General features: G+C 46.3%; 1 protein-coding gene across 4 annotated transcripts in view; it reads right to left on the bottom strand.

The window, feature by feature from the left end:
* Positions 1-18,882, bottom strand: part of Vps13d (vacuolar protein sorting 13 homolog D) — a 223,693-nt gene that overhangs the window by 26,160 nt on the left and 178,651 nt on the right. For all 4 annotated transcript variants that reach the window (XM_055615224.1, XM_055615225.1, XM_055615226.1 and 1 more), the window contains one exon: positions 17,411-17,606. In XM_055615224.1, the coding sequence (XP_055471199.1) occupies positions 17,411-17,606 (196 nt within the window). The remainder of the gene's footprint in view (positions 1-17,410; positions 17,607-18,882) is intronic.

Genomic DNA, 18,882 nt, shown 5'->3' with positions numbered 1-18,882 from the left:
TGCATGGTGAAGAGACACATGCAGCTTGGGTTTAGCAATTGTGTAATGGAGTCCAGATGACAACATCCTCCATGCTGGAGTCACCAACAAGCCTCTTGAGGCCTTCAGAGCACCCTGACAGTGGAAGCATGACTAACAGAGGACCCAAAAGTCTCAGGCTTGCTGGCCACTGTGTCTTTTCTCCTACCTCTAATGCCTTTTTACTCAAGCCCACAGCACCAAAATAAACAGAACCCCCTTGGCCTCCCAAAGAGATCACAGCACAGTGAGCACGCCTGACTTGGAACCCTATGGAGCGGCTTCCTGTGCCAGCTGTGCAGCAGCTGGAGCTCCCAGGTGATGGGCAGATAAAGATGACCTTCTGGAAGGCAGAGCAGAGACAAGGCTGGAGCCAGGGAGTGTCAGTGCTGCTTTCAGGAATGGGCAGATTCTGGTGTGGAAGGGAGCAGCACAGCCGCTGGGCACAGAGCATGGTGACCTGATCTCTGGACATGAGCCACAGAAGGTAGGGTCCCTCTGCTCTGGAAATGACAGAGACACAGAGCACGGACAATGTCCTCACTCTGGCCAAGGGATGTGATCAGCTAACAGACAGGATGGAACTATCCCAATCCACTTTCCCTCCTAGGTCCTCTGAATACAGGTCTTGCTGGGATATCTACTTCTCCATGCCCGTCATGGTGAGGGCATAGAGTCCCTTTGAGACCACCCAGCACCAGGCCATTCCACCAGGCAGCCTTCCACCTGCCCTGATCAGCATGGGGCTTAGCCTCAAAGCGCCAGAGAGTGAGGCCAATCCACTGGCTCCATGCAGTGGGGCAGCTGGGAGGAGAGCTAGAACCATCTCGGCCTCGGCAATGCTATGAAAAGACACAGCATCCAGGCACCAACCACTCTGCCACCAGCACAGCCTCCTAGGAGACGGCTAGGTTTCCTGTTGTGTCAGCCCGGTTTCCTTCAGCAACATTATACTGCAAACAGAGAGCCGCTCTGAAGAAAGCACCATGGTGTCCCATTTCTGGGCTGGGGGCCGGGGGAGGGATGGAGGCAGACTGCCTAGCTGCTCCAGAGGGGAACATTCCAGCCCCGTGACCCCCTCAAAGTGGCTCTCCTTCCTTCTCCTCAGACCTGAAATGCTGTTTGAAGAAAGGAAGCATGCGGGCTTCCCTGTGTGACCTCAGATGGGCAGGTTCTGAATGGCAGCTGGGTCCATTACATGCCGTGTGAGAGGGTTAAGCAGGACAGCCTCAACTCTTTATAAACTTTTGCCCTGTGGATATGTACTCATTGGCGGCAGTACAAGACTCGAGCTGTATTACACGCCTTAACGATATGGTTCAACTGTCGGTCAGGCTTGGGCCTGGCAACGGGCCAGACCGCAATCAATGGGACACAGAGCCTCCCCCTTTCAGATCATCACGAAGGCTCATATTATCTCCTTTTCGTCGTGCTGGTTAAATTTATGGAGCAGAACCCCGAAGCTGCATTCCTCGGCCCGGGCCGGCCCACGCGGCCCTCCCTCCCTTTGTTCGGTACTGTAAGCGAGCCGTGCTTCGGAGGACTGCAGGGTTGTTAGTTCAGGCCCTGACTGTTTGCTCATGACTGAAATGAAGAGAGTTCAGTGGAAGGGCAAAAGGACAGCCTGAGTGTAAACCCCATCCCAGCAGGCCCTGGGCCCCTATATATAGGCCCCGAACTGCTCTTCAATGCACAACTTCACTTTGTTCTCACAAAAGCAAAACCTTCAGTCCGATCCCTGGCAAACTTCCTGTGAAACAGCCACCAAGTCATCATGCCTTTGGACCTCCACTTGAACTCAGCTAGGCCATCAGGAAGAGGCATATTCTATCTCTAGCCATCTTCTAGTCTTCCTGATTCCACAGGAGACAGGAGTGCAGACACTGACTACTAGCTGATGATACTTTTCAGAAAGCAAACTTGGTTTTCAGGGCTTTGACTATGAAAGTGGGATACGTGAGTACCACACGTGAGTGCATGTGTTCTGTTATGTGTATTTTTGCATGCATGCGCGCCGTATCTGTTGAGCAGTTGATCTTATGGATTCAAGTAGAAGAATATATCCATTCGTTTGCCCTGAACCCAGGGTCTTTGACTGGCACATACAGAGCTGGGTAGCCAGCCTGCTCCAGCAGTGCTTCATTTGGTTTGAGGGTCTACCTGTGAAGAAGGCCCTCTTTGTCTGGCTCTAGTGGCTCATGCTCAGCAATGATGGATAATGTGCACAGAATGAAAAGGGAAGCTGATCCCAGAAGTTCACCCAGCTCCTCTTACCAGTCAGTGGGAACCTGTGGCCCCTCGTGCTGCCCTCTATGTAATGAGACTGCAGGTTGAATTTTGGAAGTCTGGAAATGGTTATTAGATCTCTTCTAAACATAGTTCAAGCATAAGAAAGAGAGGAGCAGGAGGCACATAGAAGTGGGAAAAAAATATCCAAAGTCAAGAACAACCAAAGACACCATAAGAAGATCATGCAGGAAGCCTCTGAGATCACTACTGAATGGACAAACCTTTACAGTGCCTAAACCATCTGAGAAGCAAAACAGACCATACCAGTGACAGCACGCCCACAGGCATGCTTTAACTCTGGGCTGAGGTGAGATTCCTTAGAGAAGGCTACTGAAGTCAGAACTTTGCTTCAAGCTGAAGCTGCTGGCTCCCTCATTCCAAGCAAGCCTCATATTTCTGAGGGACACTCTCAATTGCCCTCAAAGGCTTCTTTGTCCACATCCCAATGCTGAGAGATTGACAGATTTTGGAATCTGTCATTCAAAAGCCCAAAGCACCTTTTTCAGGGGTCCATGGGCAGTGCCTAGGAACGAGAGGATCTTGCTCTTTAGAATCCCTCGTGTTTGTGGCAACTCTTTTGCATATTCTTTATGCTGATTCGTTAAAACTATTCCTAAGAATCATGTGAACTAGAAAACAAGAAGCAACAAAAAGATAGGCTCATCAAGGAAATTCTGGAGAGAAATGATAATCCATGGGACTTGCCTCCATTTACTTATATATGTGGTTACAGTTCTGTTAGCCTTAGCCATAAAGACACCTCACATCTCCCAAGGCAGTCAACAGAGCACCTGTGTCACATTGTCACATGGGTCATGTCAATGTAGCTAAGTGACTTCAGCCTCTGTTAGATATCATTAGGTAATACAAAGATGCCTGGTGACCTGATTTGGCCCACAGCGAGACTCCATGCATCAAGAGTCTGTGGCATATTAAAATATGTGAAATCAGGCCTATCCCTGAGAATGAGTCCATCATTAGCCAGCACTGACTTGGAGAACTTATAAACAGTGGACTCAATGTCTCCACTTCCTGTTGGACCATTTCTATCTTAAGATCACTTTTATGACAATATTCCAGGGACATTTAATCAAAAGCAAACAAGGAGAGCAGACTCTGAAAATGCAGAAACACAAGTTTCTACGTAGCAGCAGTAGCAGCTGATCTATACGGCGTGAGCTTCTGCCTGTAGACTCAGCACTACCCACCTGTCTCTTCTGGCTGTCTGCAGGCTACCTATTCCACCAGCTCCTTGACGTTGCTACCTATATTGCCTACATGGTTAGCATAAGAAGCACTGCTATGATATAGGTTTTGGGGACCAGGAGAAAACAGATTTGGGATTTGTTTTCCAAAAACACACACATCCGTTCTTGCTGAAAATGCTTCTCAACATCTTTCTATTGTTTTGGTACTCACCTCTTGACCAGCAGCTAAAAAATTAAACAACAACAACAACAACAAAAAAGAAACCCACTGTGAACATTCAAGTACCTCTTCAAGGAAGGAGCATACAGGAAGTGGTCCATTTATAGCAGGCTCCTGGATGTTACATCTTATGTAGGCTGCAAGTTTCTCGGTGGTGAACTCTGAGGGAGGGCTGAAGTAGCGATGGGTAGGCTGGGTCAATGACTCAACTCTTCTGGGTGATTGTATACAACCAACTTAAGTGGTGGTCAGTCCATCTGGGGACAGGACTAGAGCCACAGCTGCTGAAAAATGTTTTAAGTACCCCATTGCTCAGACTTAATGCCTTTCCTTTTAACAGAACAGTACTGAACTTTTATGTCTTGCATGGGCTTTTTTCCCATTATCTGGAGAGCCAGCTCTTGGAAGGAATCCTCTCTCTGATGTTCCCAGAGGGAACTCAATAGGTGTTTACTATGCCATATACACATGACCAGGATACACATGACCCCTCCCCTTTGCCACTGGAAAGAAGGACCTGGGTAGGGAAGGGAATGGTCAGAAGCTATCTGTACATGCATGCAAACAAAGCCTGCAAAGTGCCAAGTCTGGAACTGGGGTTTGAGTCTTACCATCTGCAACCCTGTTCTCACGCCCAGAGACCGGCCCGCAGTTGCACCCAGTGGGAACATCGCATAGGCTATTTTGATCACAAAGACCTGAGTCAAGGGGAAATCGGTCCTACACAGGCAGATTAAAAGCGCATGAACTGCTGTCACGTCAACACAATAAATCAGGGTGATGCTCCAAGCTATCCTGTCAGCTCTCCCACTGCAATTTGGGAATAGCAATCCTATGAACCCTTCCCTGAAACTTAACAAAATCTGTGCTATCTATGACTTCGATATCTTTTTTTCTTCAAATTGTCATTAGATAGAACACTTCATATTTATTTCATGGTCCAAAAGAGGCTCAGAAAAAAATGCCTGGCCTGAATGTCATGTTCCAAGAGCCACCTCTCTTGCCTAATGTCATTCAGAATTTCCAAGGAGGCTCAAGAGGTGACAGGCTCAATTTCTGGGAATAGGCCAAGTGGGAGGATGAGGTTTGAAATGAATTGGGAATGAGCATTTATAGTCTAGAGAAAGTTCATCTTCAAGAGCTCAAAGCATCAGAATAAGCTGCCCACCATCTCCATTCTGCCAAAATTATAAATAGGGGACAAGATAGAAATGTTTTTAAAAAGCCAAACACACTGAGGTAAAAATAAAATGGTTTTTCCTTCTAAACACATAGCCTGAAACTTGAGTATACTGTTTTGTTTGCTTTTAAATAGGTGTTGGAGCCCCCAATTGACACGACATTACAGTTGAGAGAGTGTTCAGGCAGATTCAGACACACAAGCCCTCAACAGTGACAACGGCCGCGATGGAGGAGAAACCAGTTGTACAATTTAAAACCCTTATACAAAACTGAGCCATAGATTGTCATGCGTCTGGAAAATATAACCATTTTTGAAGAATGCCTTCCAAACCATGTAATGCTTTTAAAGTTGTTTATCCCAAGAGCTCGATGTATAACAGTGGCCAAAAACGGTCTGTCAGCTGTTACAGGTCGCATGCCCTGCCCACATTTCCGTAAGCACTCAATCATTCTTGGTTGCCCTACCCCCAGCAGACAACAGATGCCAGTGTTTGGAGACATTCACTACATAACTTTTACCCGACAAGCCTGGCTCCAGGGCAGATTTCCATGTCATGTGGGGCCTTTGGCTGAACTCTGCTGGAACCCAGAGGCATCTTATTACAGCACACACTAACAACAGTTTGGGGTCACCTGCTCATCACAAGTGGGTTCAGGGCAGGTTCGTGGCCTCTGCACGCCTTCTTTAGTAGATTTATTGAACTTGGGCTGAGGGCCCAGGTGAGACCGGCCAGCCAGCAGTTCCAGCCAGGTTCCCGGGACTTATTTAACTATTGATTTTATGTGATAAGGACAAGAAGGACAAAAACTGAGCATAACACAGAACTCCCAAGCTTCACAGCTGAGTGAGGAGTCAGTCAGGTTTCAGACCGATACAACTGTTTGCTTTACCTCTTTTCCATATTCCATACTCAGGAGAGACCACTGAAGGAAATACCATTGCTGGAGCCTTAACTGTGAGGCACATGCTGGGCTGGGTGGTTTGCACACATTATATAATTCAAACCCCATCACGACCCACTGAGGTAGTTATTATTATCCCTTCTCCTTCTGAGTCAAAGGAATCTCACCTTTGATTGAGTGAGATTAGGAACAGGACACTGACTCAGACCATGGATGCCAGCAGGGCCTTGTGCCACAGAGATGTGGAAGCCACCAGGGCCTGGAACTTCTCCTTTCTCACTGGTTGTTTCATTTCTGTCCAGCACCAGGAAGAACCTGTAGTTTTATGCTCTTCCCACATCTCCTTCTGAGACCAGCCCTTCTCTTTGAAGAAGGACCTCTTGCCCTCCGAGTGTCAAGATAAGAAAACTTTCAGCAACTTCCCTCACAAACTACAAAGCGCCCATCAGCACCCAGGATCTAAGTCACTCACCAGCTGCCAGCCCCTCTGAATAGCTTTTATGGTTCAAGGAGGGGTGGTGACAGCGCCATGTCACTGGCATTGGGTGTACTATTTCTTTCATGTTCCTTGAATTTGACAAGAGCATTCTACAACCTGTTTCTTTACAACACACCAAAAGAGAGATTAAAGAGCAATACCAGACTCAAAGCTGAGGTCAGACTGGCAACAATCATTCCGAGAAAAGGGCCAGACTGTCTTCACAGATGTCCCAGAGTTGCTGTGATGGTGAACTGAGATAATCCATGCAAACCACAGAGAATTGGGCCTGGGTCACAGAAAAAGCTTACCATGCTAGCCATGTTATTACGTATTAACATTACCAAATATGTAATGGTGATGTGAGCAGAGAGAATGCTCTGGGTTTCAGGAAACTACCTCATGGCAGAGCTACTGGAAAAAGGACAACACTGAGGATGGATGAGTTAGCATCAAGTCTGCATTACACAGCTTCTGAGATATATGGCAGAGCTGGTCCACAAACCCCCTTGGAAGTGAAAGCCAGAGGATGCATATGGCACACACCCAGCTGGATAAAGGGAAGGTGTCAACAAGCTTTAGACACCAAAAAACAGATGGACACCTGGTGGTGAAATGTAAGCCCGAGGGAGGAGAAGCCACAGAACTGAGAGCTAATTAGTATGGCAGAACCTGTAGGTTTCAGAAAGATGAAGGCCCGAAGGAGCCCGGAAGGCCTGGGTATAAAGGAGGTATAGGGAGGTGTCTGTGTGAGATGGTGAAAGCAGGAGGATTGAGCCAGAGGCTGTACGAGGAGGAGTTGGACGTACACACCTTGGCCTGATCCTCCTCAGTGGCAGAGCTTAGCCGATTGGTTCCACCAGCTCATCACATGACATTCCAGAGCCCTGTTTGGCCTTAGCGAGAGGGTGGGTAATCACCAACATCCAAGGACTGTCTATTCATAACAAAATAACAGACAGAAACAAATACAAACAAAAAGAAAAAGCTCTGAGCAGGGTTAGGACAGGAATTCTGGGAATGATGCAGAGAAGGGCCAGCCATAGGAAGGACCAGTCCTGGGGAGGGCCAGCCATAGGGAGCATCAGTCCTGGGGAGGGCTAGCCATAGGGAAGACCAGCCATAGGGAGGACCAGTCCTGGGGGGGGGGGGGCGAGTCCATAAGGTGGATGAGGAGCTAGGTCTAGCGGAATTCTCATGAAAAAGAATGAAACTGATACTGTCTAAGTTGTTTTCAAATGCAGAGATGAGTTTCTGAGTAAAATAGCAATAGAAAGATGGGAATTAAAATACAGAACAAATATATCAGGATGCATCCAGAAGATGCAGACAGAAAACTAAACAAATGGCAATACTAAAGGCAGTTACAGACTTAGGGGTGATGGGGGATGGGCTGTGGATCCAGCAAACCAAACAACCTAAAAAGGAAACTATAATAAGTATGTGGCATCACTGGGAACACCATTTACATGGTCATAATGTAAAAACTAAGTGTTGATTTATCAGAACGGGATGAGAGAATTATACTGAAAATAAGAAGGAACATGTGTATCACAATAGAAAGTTTAGTAGGATGAGGGACTAGCTGTTTAGGTGTTCATTCATTCATTTTAGAATTACAGAGACAGATGCCTCCAAATTGAAGAAACAATAGAATGCCAAGAGGGTGTTGGAGAGGGCTATCTCGGAGTACAAGATCCTCCACCCTCTTCAGAGGATCTGCAATTACTTCCAAGAGACCTTGCAGATGAGGCCTGCTGAATGTAACCTTCCCTCACAGGAAGCACTCGGGGACGGTCAGTGGACCCTCGCCTCATCTCACTCACGCCTCTCTGTGCTTCCCACGTACTTCTGCCCCAGTGACACCCAGCCTCAGAGTCTTGTGCTAGAACACACAGACCACGTGGAAGGGAACCAAAGGGGCACTCGACCTGTGCAGCTATGGGAATGTCAGCCCCATGCCCCTCCTGTAAGAGACTCACCACCCATCCTCTATAAGCCCAATAAATGTACTCATACCCCAAGCTGGACTTCAATGGACACACACTGTGGCTTGCTGTTTGTGTCCTATACAGAGGAGGTGGACATTTGTTTCCATCTCTACAGGGAGAGAGTTTGCACAACAGGGAGGCTGCCCCCTGAGCATCAGAAATCATGAACAGGGAAAAGTGGGCAGAAAACTGTAGGGTAAGCTACTGAGACATTAGAAGGTCCCCCTCACCCCAAAGAGAAGCTATCTCCTTAAAAAGTGTTATAAGAAGACAGTTCAGGTCAAAAACGATGGGACGCAAATACTGTTCTTTAAAACTGCAAAGCAGATAATATTGACTGAGTAAACACCATACAGATAACGGAAACATCAAAGAATCATCTGTTAACTTTAAAGACAGTGACTAAACTGTTTTGAAAGTGCTGCTGTAAACCTGGAAATAAATGGTGGTGGTGGCGGCGGGGGTGGGGTGGGGTGGGAAGACACCCATAACTACCCCTAGCTGTAGTTTAACAAAATCTTTTTAAGCCATCAAATCAATAACAAGTGTATTTTAAGTAGCTGGCATTTACTTTGGTGAACACGTAAGAGGGATTTAAGAGTATCAACAGGGCGTTAGAGATGGTTCAAGGGTTAAGAGCATAGGCTACTCTTCCAGAGGAATCGGGTTTGATTCCCTGCACCCACATAATTCCAGTTCCAGGGGATCCAATGCCCTCTTCTTTCATCTGTGGGCACCAGGCATGCATGAAGTACACACGCAAGCAAAACATCTATACATGTAAAATAGACAGACAGACAAATAGCCAGTATTACCATACACACTAAGCAGTTTGGTGATGCTCTACCAGAAGACTTCAAAGCAGTTTAGCCCCAATTATTCAGATAATTTACTTAATATCTTACTTAATATCTGCTGCATGCATAGAAGGAAGAGTTCAATAATCAATACTGTCAATTTGCAATATTACTATATCTGGAAAATCAGAAGCCAAGAGTTGGTGAACCTGAGTTATTGGGGTCCTCAACAGTTCAAATAGACACAAATAGACTATTCAAGGTTCCTATTTTCTAAGGCAGTGGTTCTCAACCTTCCTAATGTTCCTCATGTTGTGGTGACCTCAATCATAAAATTATTTCTTTGCTACTTCATAACTGGAATTTTGCTACTATTATGAATCATAATGTAGAAATCTGATAAGCAAGCCCTGTGAAAGGATTGTCACCCCCGGGTTGAGAGTCACCCCTCTAAGGGACAGAATCACACATGTGACACGTTTGCTAGTTCCACAGTAGGAGATGGGCAGGTGTCAATTATTCCCGCCCAAACTATATCTTTGGGGTCAACTGGTAGAATCTGGGAAGCCATGAGCCCTGCTCTGGCCATTCTGCTTTACTCAGCAAGGCTGACTGGATTCTAGCCAGGATCCCCAATCCCAGGCTCTTCATGAGAAGAGGTGGGGCTCTTTTCTGCCTCTTTGAAGTTTTCTGTGGTCACTAGGATTTTATGATATGACCCGGGTCGCCCCTGCCATTATCGATGTTTGAAGTCTGTTTGGGGAAAATGTACCAGGAGAAGACTCCAGTGTGAACAGAGAGCAACAGCCTCATAAAAACAGCTTTCCTCCAGGAGTTCAAAGTGCTTATCCAAATGCTGTGGGCTGGCCCTGCTGCACCAGCTTCACTAGGGTAGAAAGCTATCGAGTGGACAAGTAAACTCTGAAATGGAGATGGTCTTCCATCATCCTGAGAACAGTTGGGGCTATGCTAAATCAGTCCAGGGGTCTTCCAACAGGATGGGCTCTCTGCTTTGCACTTATGCTACCAAAATTAAAGGTTGTTGGATTGGGCAGGTTAAGGTGAAGGATCAAATTAGGTAAATTATTATAAGACATCTTTCTGGTATGTGATGAAATCTTCCCAAGCATTACTTTGAGAAAACTGGTAAAATCTAGGAGCGAGCCAGGAGGGCTGACATTGGTTGGCAAGAGTCCATAGCAGAGCATCATGTTACCATTGCTGCCCTTGCCTCTTCCAGATTAATACACTGTCATTGAGAAGTGCTGTTTATCAGCAAGAGAGGAACATCACTGTATTTTCCAAAAAAACAGCTTGCGGAGGAAATGAACCAGGTACAGGCATACCTGTCACCAGGAGAGTGTAGAGTCACCAATGGTGAGGGGAAGGGACTGCTTCACAATTCTGCAAATCTCTGTGAGTCTTGCTTAGTTGAAAACAGCTGTATTCTCTGTCTGCTCCTACATGCACTCTGTTTGGGTTGTGGAAAATGCCACTGTACACGCATTAGAGATTTCCAGTATAAGACTACGGTGTACCTATAGTTCATAGAAGTATGTAAATATAAGAACAGGGTGGTTATGGAGCTGGGATTCCTCGGTGGTCCCAGCTCTAAAAGGCCCCACACATGCTCAAATCTGCACTAATTAAAGCACTTCCCACTCCCCATTTAGTCCACTCAGGATGCTGACTGGTAACACTGTCAACAGATTTGATATATATAGCCCTCTATGGTCGGACAGTTTCATCCACAGTATACTGCCACTGAAAATATGGCACTGATCTGATTTTATTCTTCTCCCATAAGCCAAATTAGTAAAAAATTTAACAGAATTCTGTCTCTGAAAGGTGTTTTGGAAGAAGAAAAAAGGGGAAAGGGACCTGCAATGCCCAAAGCCACCTGCCAGCCTCCAATCCTTCACCCCTCTGTCAAATCACTCGTCTGCAGCAGGGCAAGAGTTCTGTGTAGCTCAGAGTTCTTCCCATCTGATGCTCTCTGGGAGAGAGGCTTCCAGCTCCACCTGGAGCCGCTCTTCAAGGAAGATTCCAGTCTCATCCCAGGCAGGGATGTTGCTGCAGTCAGGATTCAAGGTGCACAACAGGCATCAAAACCTAGAAATAAGGCTTCTGAGGCCTTTGCAGGGGACTCCCGCGGGCAGCAAGTGGCTCCCCATCCTTCTTTAGGCACAAAGTAGAGACTTCTCTCTGGGATAACTATGGACATTGCTTGGCTGGAAATTCAGACTGAAGACATCGAATGTGAGCCTTGTGAACTCACTAAGCACAGGGGACAGGGACTGCTGTGGCTGGGAAGTCCAGCTTGAGAGTCATCACACTGTTTTCTTTGTACAGGACATATGGGGTTAGACCTAGGGCCTGGGCTTAGAGGTACTCTTTCTCGTTCCCAAGTTCAGTTGACTTTTACTTTGGGAGCAGGATCATGCTGTTTCCATGAAGTCAGTCATCCTGGCATGCCAAAAATGGCAAAAATCAGATGCTCTCCTTTCTAGAAATGATTATAATGTACCATGACCAAAAAAGTGTTTTTTTTCTCTCTCCTAACAGATAATCTTGCATAAAAATGAGTCATGGGATTTCAGAAACGGAAGGCTTTTCTCAAATGTGTGTGAGCATGAACACACACACCGCCTTTTCCTCGCAGCAGTAGCGCTGAGCTTTCCATAAGTCATGCTATAATGAGGACGGCATTGTCTGGGGCCTTTTGAGTGAAGGGGAGTGGAGGATTTAGAGTTCACCAAGAGGGAAGAAGTCTGTCTCAGAAAATAAGACTTCTCTACTTGTGTTCTTGCGAGAGAATTTTAACTTATAAGGCATGAAGGCCTGTTAAGATGTTTCTTAAAAATATCTTCTCCTGTAATTCCCTCAGCCTGAGTTCAGACCTGAGTGAGGCAGCCACTCTTATTAACACAGCTTCTGGCATCACTTCTGGGGTGGCAGGGAAATACTAAGGAATGAGAAAATGACCTGAACACTCCATACCTGCTCCAGAGAGACCTGGTCTGGAAAGTTGAGAAAGGGAGGAGCCATGGCTCTCACTTTGTAGCCATGAGCAGAAGACAGATGAAGTGGAGGCCATGATGTCCACTGTGGCCCGAGGACAGCAGAGAGGCCGGACAGCCCCTCCTTTTGTTTGGAGATAGTAACGATGTTCTGGTTTCATGGAATGGGGTCCCAGTCATATTGTAACCACGCCACACCCCAGCAGAAGGGTAGCAGGCTGACCCACAGAACTACCTGAGACAGGATATGGGGCCTCACGGTAAACACACAGAGAGCTCCAGCCTTCACTCTGTCAGTATCCACATTTGCATCCCTGCTCCAGTTCACAGGACTCATCAGAAGGTGCATGCTTGCACTTAAACAAGTGAGAGTCGGGAGTCTAAATAACCCAGTCCATCTTCAGAAGGGATAATTTAACTGGGTAGCAAGTGAAAATACTTTCTTCTTAAAACAAACAGAAAAATGCATAAAATTCATTCGCAGCCTTAAGACCAAACAGGAACTTCCAGAGAAATGCTGGACCTGTTCAGACAAGGGGTCGGCCTCCCCATCTCAATGGGAACACTGCTAGGGAAACTTAGGACACTTGTCTGTTTTCATGGACACCTTCACTCTATTAGGCTTTGGTGTCTAGAAAATCACTCAAAGCTCAGGTCAAACCAAGCCTGCTGGAAGTCTCAATGTGACACCAAGTGCAAGGCAGAGGGACCCAAGGCAGGACCACCACAGCCGGGGAACTGCTGGGATCAGTTCTTTCCCACTCCTGAGAGCCAGAGCAAAGTGCAAACGCCGTACCAGAAGGATTCTAACTTGGGAAAAGCCATTTGGTTTCCCACCAACAGACCATTGACAGTGTCATTAATAAATTTTGGGTGGTGTCTTGGGAGTGTTTTTATTGAAAAAAGCCAAAGATGCCCCACATAAATCCTCTCTGTGAAACCAACCCAGGCTTATCCAAAGCTTCCCAGCAACTGGAATCTATCTCGGAGCTTGGTACAGGGTCCTGAGATTCCTGAGCATCAGTCCTGATGGCTATATTCTTAAACACTGATCTATCACCATCCTTCAGACTCCCCTTCCTACTTATCTAGCTTAAATAACCAGATAAGCCCAACACTCCTGGCTTTGCTAAATGGGTTTAAATATTTCAAGTTCTGCCAACTCCCATTTTTCCTGCCTTTTGGGGTCTTGACGAAAAATGTGAAGAAATATTTTGGAGAAAACCTCAGGGTCTAGCTTCATAAATCTCTGCCTGCTACTTTCCCAGCATGCTGTGTTGCCAAGAGTCCACAACACACAAAGGAGAAGTGTGGGACCAGACAGGCAGTGCCGCCTTCACGAGGAAGTAGTCTCTTTCTGGACATCTCCCTTCAGTACCACTGCATTCAGGTAAAGAGCTAGGCATGCATATGGCTGGCTGCCCTGCTTGGCCTGATCTGCTTAGAGAGTAACTGCCAGGGGCATCAATGGCACTGCAAGCATCTCTGACATTTTTTTATAAACTTTACTTGAGAACAGAAAAATGTGGCCTGTTCCACGTAGACTAAAGGACGCACCCTGAGCCAGCAGAACACTGCTTTGGAAAAAGCTTCCTGTTTCGGTTCCAAACCACACATACTTGCAGAGTTAACAAATGCAGCAGGGATATTGGTCTGCAGCATGGATGCGGGGGCCAGAGGCGCTGCTGTCCTCCGCCCTCTTTCCCCTCCTCCCCCACCTGCTTTCCTAAGGACTGTTAGACTGCATGGGAACACTGGAAGAAAGTTAGGTGGCTGTCTTTTTGGAATGCCCAACAAGAGGAACTTGGAAGTATTTAATCTGAAAGGACAGAGGAGGGGGGTTCCCTATAAATAAAACTATGCTCAAATAAACACGAGAAAGAGCCAGTGTTTCCTGTAAGGCTACTATGCAGATGGATTACTGGAAGGAGTACTCTTTCACAGTTTTATGACTTCGCTATCATCTACTCAAAAGTTGGGTCATTTAAAACATAGATGGCTAAGATTTAAGCCTTCAATGGGATGAAATATGGCAAAGGGGGCGGGAGAGTCTTTTCCAAATACAGACTCAGAGGCAAAACTCTTGGACTCTTGGGTTCTGTTCCTGGCGAGCTCCCTGGGCTCAGGTCAGTCTTCGGTCAGAATCTCACTTTTAATCCCTTCAAATCATTTGTTAGTCCCTGTTGTCTAAACAGTGGGGGAAACCCTGAGTAACACCCCTGGATCCTGTTCAATCAACAGGGATGGCTGGAGATGGTTCTACCTCACTTCCAAGAAGCCCGGGTGATTTATCCCTTGGGTAGTGTCAGGATGTTCTGGAGAGACCTCGGTATTATCGGAGCAAAGCCCAGAGACGAGGACACATTTCTCCACGTGCAGGGAGCTCTGTGCATGACCTGAAGATAATATTGCCCAGCCTTACTGTAGCTCTTCATTGCTTCTATATTAAAATAACCCTGGTTGGGCGTCAATCCCTTGGGAGGTAGACTTAATAGACAGGTATATCTAATCTGTGATTTATAGATGGAAAATGCTGAGGTGTGGACAGGCGGGAGATCAAACCAACGAGTCAGGGTTAGTAAGTGAGCAGGGTTGGGACTCTGCCCTGCTGTTTTCTGGGTCAAGTGTTCTGCTCTCTCCAACACATGGCTTCTCATTAATAACCCAGACCTGGACAAACACGCAGAGGGAGCCTGGTGAGAAGGCTACTGCTTGCCCTTCAGAAGACCCTGTTCCACCTTTTCAGTACAGTAGATTGATCTGCTGGCCTGTGGACATGGCTGCTGTGACTTTCCCAGTCACTGGCCCTGCAGGAGCTGAGAAGACAGACAAAAGTGAATAACTCCTCTGTTAAGTGGCCCATGCCCACAGGCCTTCACTTAGTTTTGTGGCTTGTTTCTAGACAGAGAGAGAGAGAGAGAGAGAGAGAGAGAGTGTGTGTGTGTGTGTGTGTGTGTGTGTGTCCAAGCAGGACACTACACTGCAGGGGCTGGACTGGGGTCAGGGGGTAGGCTGCCTGAGTCTGGCTTTACCATCTCCAGCCAACTGTGGCTGTGGACAGACCACAAGGCTTTCTCAACTATAAGCAAAGCTCAAAGATAACTGAGACTGGCTAGGTGGAAGCCTTTATGCTTAAAGCTCTGTAAGAAGCCATTCTATGTGGCCTGTTCTGCCAGGTTCCCTTTTGGAACTTCTTCCCTTTGCCTGATCAATCCTTTCTTGCACTTCAAGGCTTTATCACTAGAAAAAAAGTACATCCTGCCTTCTCAGGCCTCTGGACCAGCCATCCCCCCGGGCCCTGCACTTTGTCTGAAGCCCCATCACCACACCACCTCTACAGGGCATTCTAGCATCCTTCTGCAAATGATGATTTATATGGTTGTTTGTGTCTGCCGTCCTGATTAACCCCTAGTGTTCCAAGGCTAGGGGTAGTCTCATTTCCTGCTGCATTCTCAGTCTAGAGTTCACAGGAAAATGTCAATCAACATTTATTGACTAGAAATGAATAAGTGCATGGGCACTGGATGGCACTAAGTCACACTTTCTGGAGAAATGCTGGATAACTGGTAAAAATGACAGTAATATTTCTATTTCTATAGCAACCATGTGACATGATTTGTGCTCCTAGAAAGAATACAAAGTGTCCCAGAGGCTTGCAAACTGATGCTGTGCAAAGGTCAAACCATTTCTCCTTAACCTTTGCAGCACAGATATCGTCTTTTCAAGATTTCATTATTTAATCATGTGTATATGTGAGGAGAAGGCGTCTGTGCATGTGTGAGCTCAACGGGCACACCCTGGAGCTAGAGTTACAGGTGGCTGTGAGCCACCCAACACGGGTGCTGGAAACTGAACTCTGGTCCTCTGAAAGAGCAGTGCATGGCTCTTACCCACTGAGCCACTTTTCCAGTACCTTAAAAAAAAATTTTTTTAAGCAAACACACCAATCCCTTGATATTTGGTGTTTCAATAAATAAAGAGTACTTCTTTGAGAATGTTTGGGGGTCTTCAGCTGTATTTACACTTTATGCTGAAGGAGATGTTTTGGGCTTTGAGAAGAAATAACTAACTGGAAATACTATGGAGGTCCCTCTACGGCCTGCCCATCCTCACTACTATACACATGCCTCAAGACTGACATTGGGGCTGTTTTAGCTTTGGATCTGAGAATAGAATGTCACTTAACTTTTAAAGTAAACTCTGTAGGCCTCACCCACTTCACCCCTTATCACTCCCAACCCCCAAGCAGCTGCTTCCAGATGGAAGACACTTTGGCACAGCAAGGGACTGGTCTATAATCACAAGCACTTCCCCTAGAGAGCAGCACATCACTGATGCAGTTCCCTGGGGACAGACACAGACAATGGCACTCATTTTAATTGGGGTTGACTTCACTTTGAATCTTACTGAAGAAGCAAGAGCTGTGGGCATGGCCCAGCCCGGCTTCTGAACAGGTACAGTGCTTTACCTGAAGATCATCAACTATGTAGGCTGCACCGATTTCTCTCAGGCACAGTGGAGTCCCACTGAAAACAGCAACCCTCCTTGTCAGTTTGGTCTAAAACAGACCACTAACCAAACACCTAAGTTAAAGTGGCTGGGTTCCATGGGATTTGGCACCACATGGACCATCTCGGATTCCCAGGCCTAGCTAGTGTCAAGACAAGACAGTATCTCACAGCGGAACCACCAATTTGTTTATGGGAGTGGGGATGGCTCCTTTTCCCAAGGCTGGAGGACTGGCAGGCATTTTGACTGGAAGGGAATCTAAGAAGGAACACCCATGTGGTGAACTGCAACTGCATGTATTCTAGAACTACATCAGGTATGTGAGCAAAGAAAGACTACCAGCCTTCAGGAAGCCAATGGACACAGGGGAAACTTACAGTGAAAGAATCAAACATTGTATTCTCTTATCTATATCCAAAATAGCATCATCTTATCTGTTTATGGAAAAACCCATTCCACTTTTTGTGTAAGTGGGTAAAGGGAGAGCAGAATTCATGCAGCCCATGCTGGCCTTGAACTTGCTATGACCTTGAACTCTTGGTTCTTTTGTCGTCACTTCCCCAGTACTGGAATTACAGACATATGCTATCCCTCCTTCATGCCATGGCGTGCCTCCTTTTCATATATACATATGAAATATAATATATAAATATATATATATTTTTTGCTACATATATATTTAAGTTAAACAAAATATAACTAAGCCAGAGCATATCATTAAACAAGTCACTATGAACTACAGAAGCCTCAAACCTGAGCTCAAAAGTAGAGATCCACTCTCACCATGACACTGACCTGGGACCACTGAGTGTGGCTGTGTCTCTCACTGCCTGGGCTGTTTCAGATGCAAAATCTAGGGCACCTGCTACTGGCTTGGTCACAGTGCCCACGAGTCCCTTGCCAAGGCCAGATATGAAGCCGCTGACACCACCTTCTGTTTTCACACCTTCCACTGTCGATGTTATAACGCTGGTCAATCCACCAATGATACCTAGTAAAAAAACAAACACACAAAACCAAACATGGTTTCTGTCACTTGGGCAAAGACAAAACCCAAAGTATTTCAAACTAAACTCCCAGTTTGTGCATCTGAAATGATAAAGGCAGTCTGTTGATCTCTATACAGGCCAGTCAAGGGATAGGGGACTTGTCTAGGAAGTCCAGCATCAGAGGATGTTGTACCAGACTGTGAGATAGAAGGAACATGTATCCTGGATAATTATAAAAAAACAAACAAACAAAGACCAGGAATCAAGGGCTTGGTGAGCAGAGTGCCTGCCTCATGCACAAAGCCTGGGTTCAATCCCCAATGCTACATAAAGCCAGGTATAGTAGCACACATTCATAATCCTAGCACTAGGGAGGTGGAGACAAGAGGACCAGAAATGCAAGATCATCTTTAATTCAGCTACACACTAAGTTCAAGGACAGCCTCGAAGGGATAGATGGATGGATGGATGGATGGATGGATGGATGGATGGATGGATGCATGGATGCATGGATGGACAGATGGATAGACAGACAGGCAGGCAGACAACAGAGAAATAATCAGTCCATTAGTCAATCATTAAAGGAAAGAAAAGGTGGGAAGTCAATGGTGGCTTCCCCCCCCACACTCCAAATCTTAGGCAGCATATGGGCAATAAAGAAAGGATGAAAGAACGGGATAAAGCAACAGGAGACTAGGACTAATGTCCTTGGGAAAGGTTTGAGATTTTATGCAACATAAGGATAGCAACATAAGGATGTTTCAATTTTCCATGAATACTGTGAGACCAGCCAATACCACCAGAAGTTTGACATGGTTTGTGTAATGCTGCGTGCTTTGCTGAAACCGTTAGGGTGAATGATGAAGAATTCATTAAGGCACCCCAAATAGCTGCCAAAGCTAACCAGGACCCTGTGGGTTGTATCAAGCTTAAAAGACCAATCTAAGTGAAAAAGGCATTCAAACATTTTCAAAGCTGACAGCAATGGTTGAAGCAGGCCCAGAAGTGGCCACAAGTCAGCAAAGGCTAGAGAGGTCTCAGGCACTGCAGGGAAGAGGCGGGCCCTGTTCAGTGAGCATTCCCAGGACTTGGGCCAGGGACACTCACAGTGTGTTTACCCTCTGACAGTTGGGGTGTGAGGAAGTGCTCTGCACTCTTCAGCTCTAGTGAGACAAATTGGTAAAGGAAACTGGTTGGGTGAGAGTGTACTAAATTCATAGCGTTTCCTTCAGATTCAGGGTCCTTTTGCTCCAGTGAGGCAATATCCCTATTATAACT

This window comes from Psammomys obesus, unplaced genomic scaffold (assembly GCF_907164565.1).
Source record: "Psammomys obesus unplaced genomic scaffold, mPsaObe1.curated_primary_1811, whole genome shotgun sequence".
Taxonomy (NCBI): domain Eukaryota; kingdom Metazoa; phylum Chordata; class Mammalia; order Rodentia; family Muridae; genus Psammomys; species Psammomys obesus.
The sequence above is the reverse complement of the archived record's forward strand: the minus strand, read 5'-3'. Positions and strand labels throughout refer to the sequence as shown.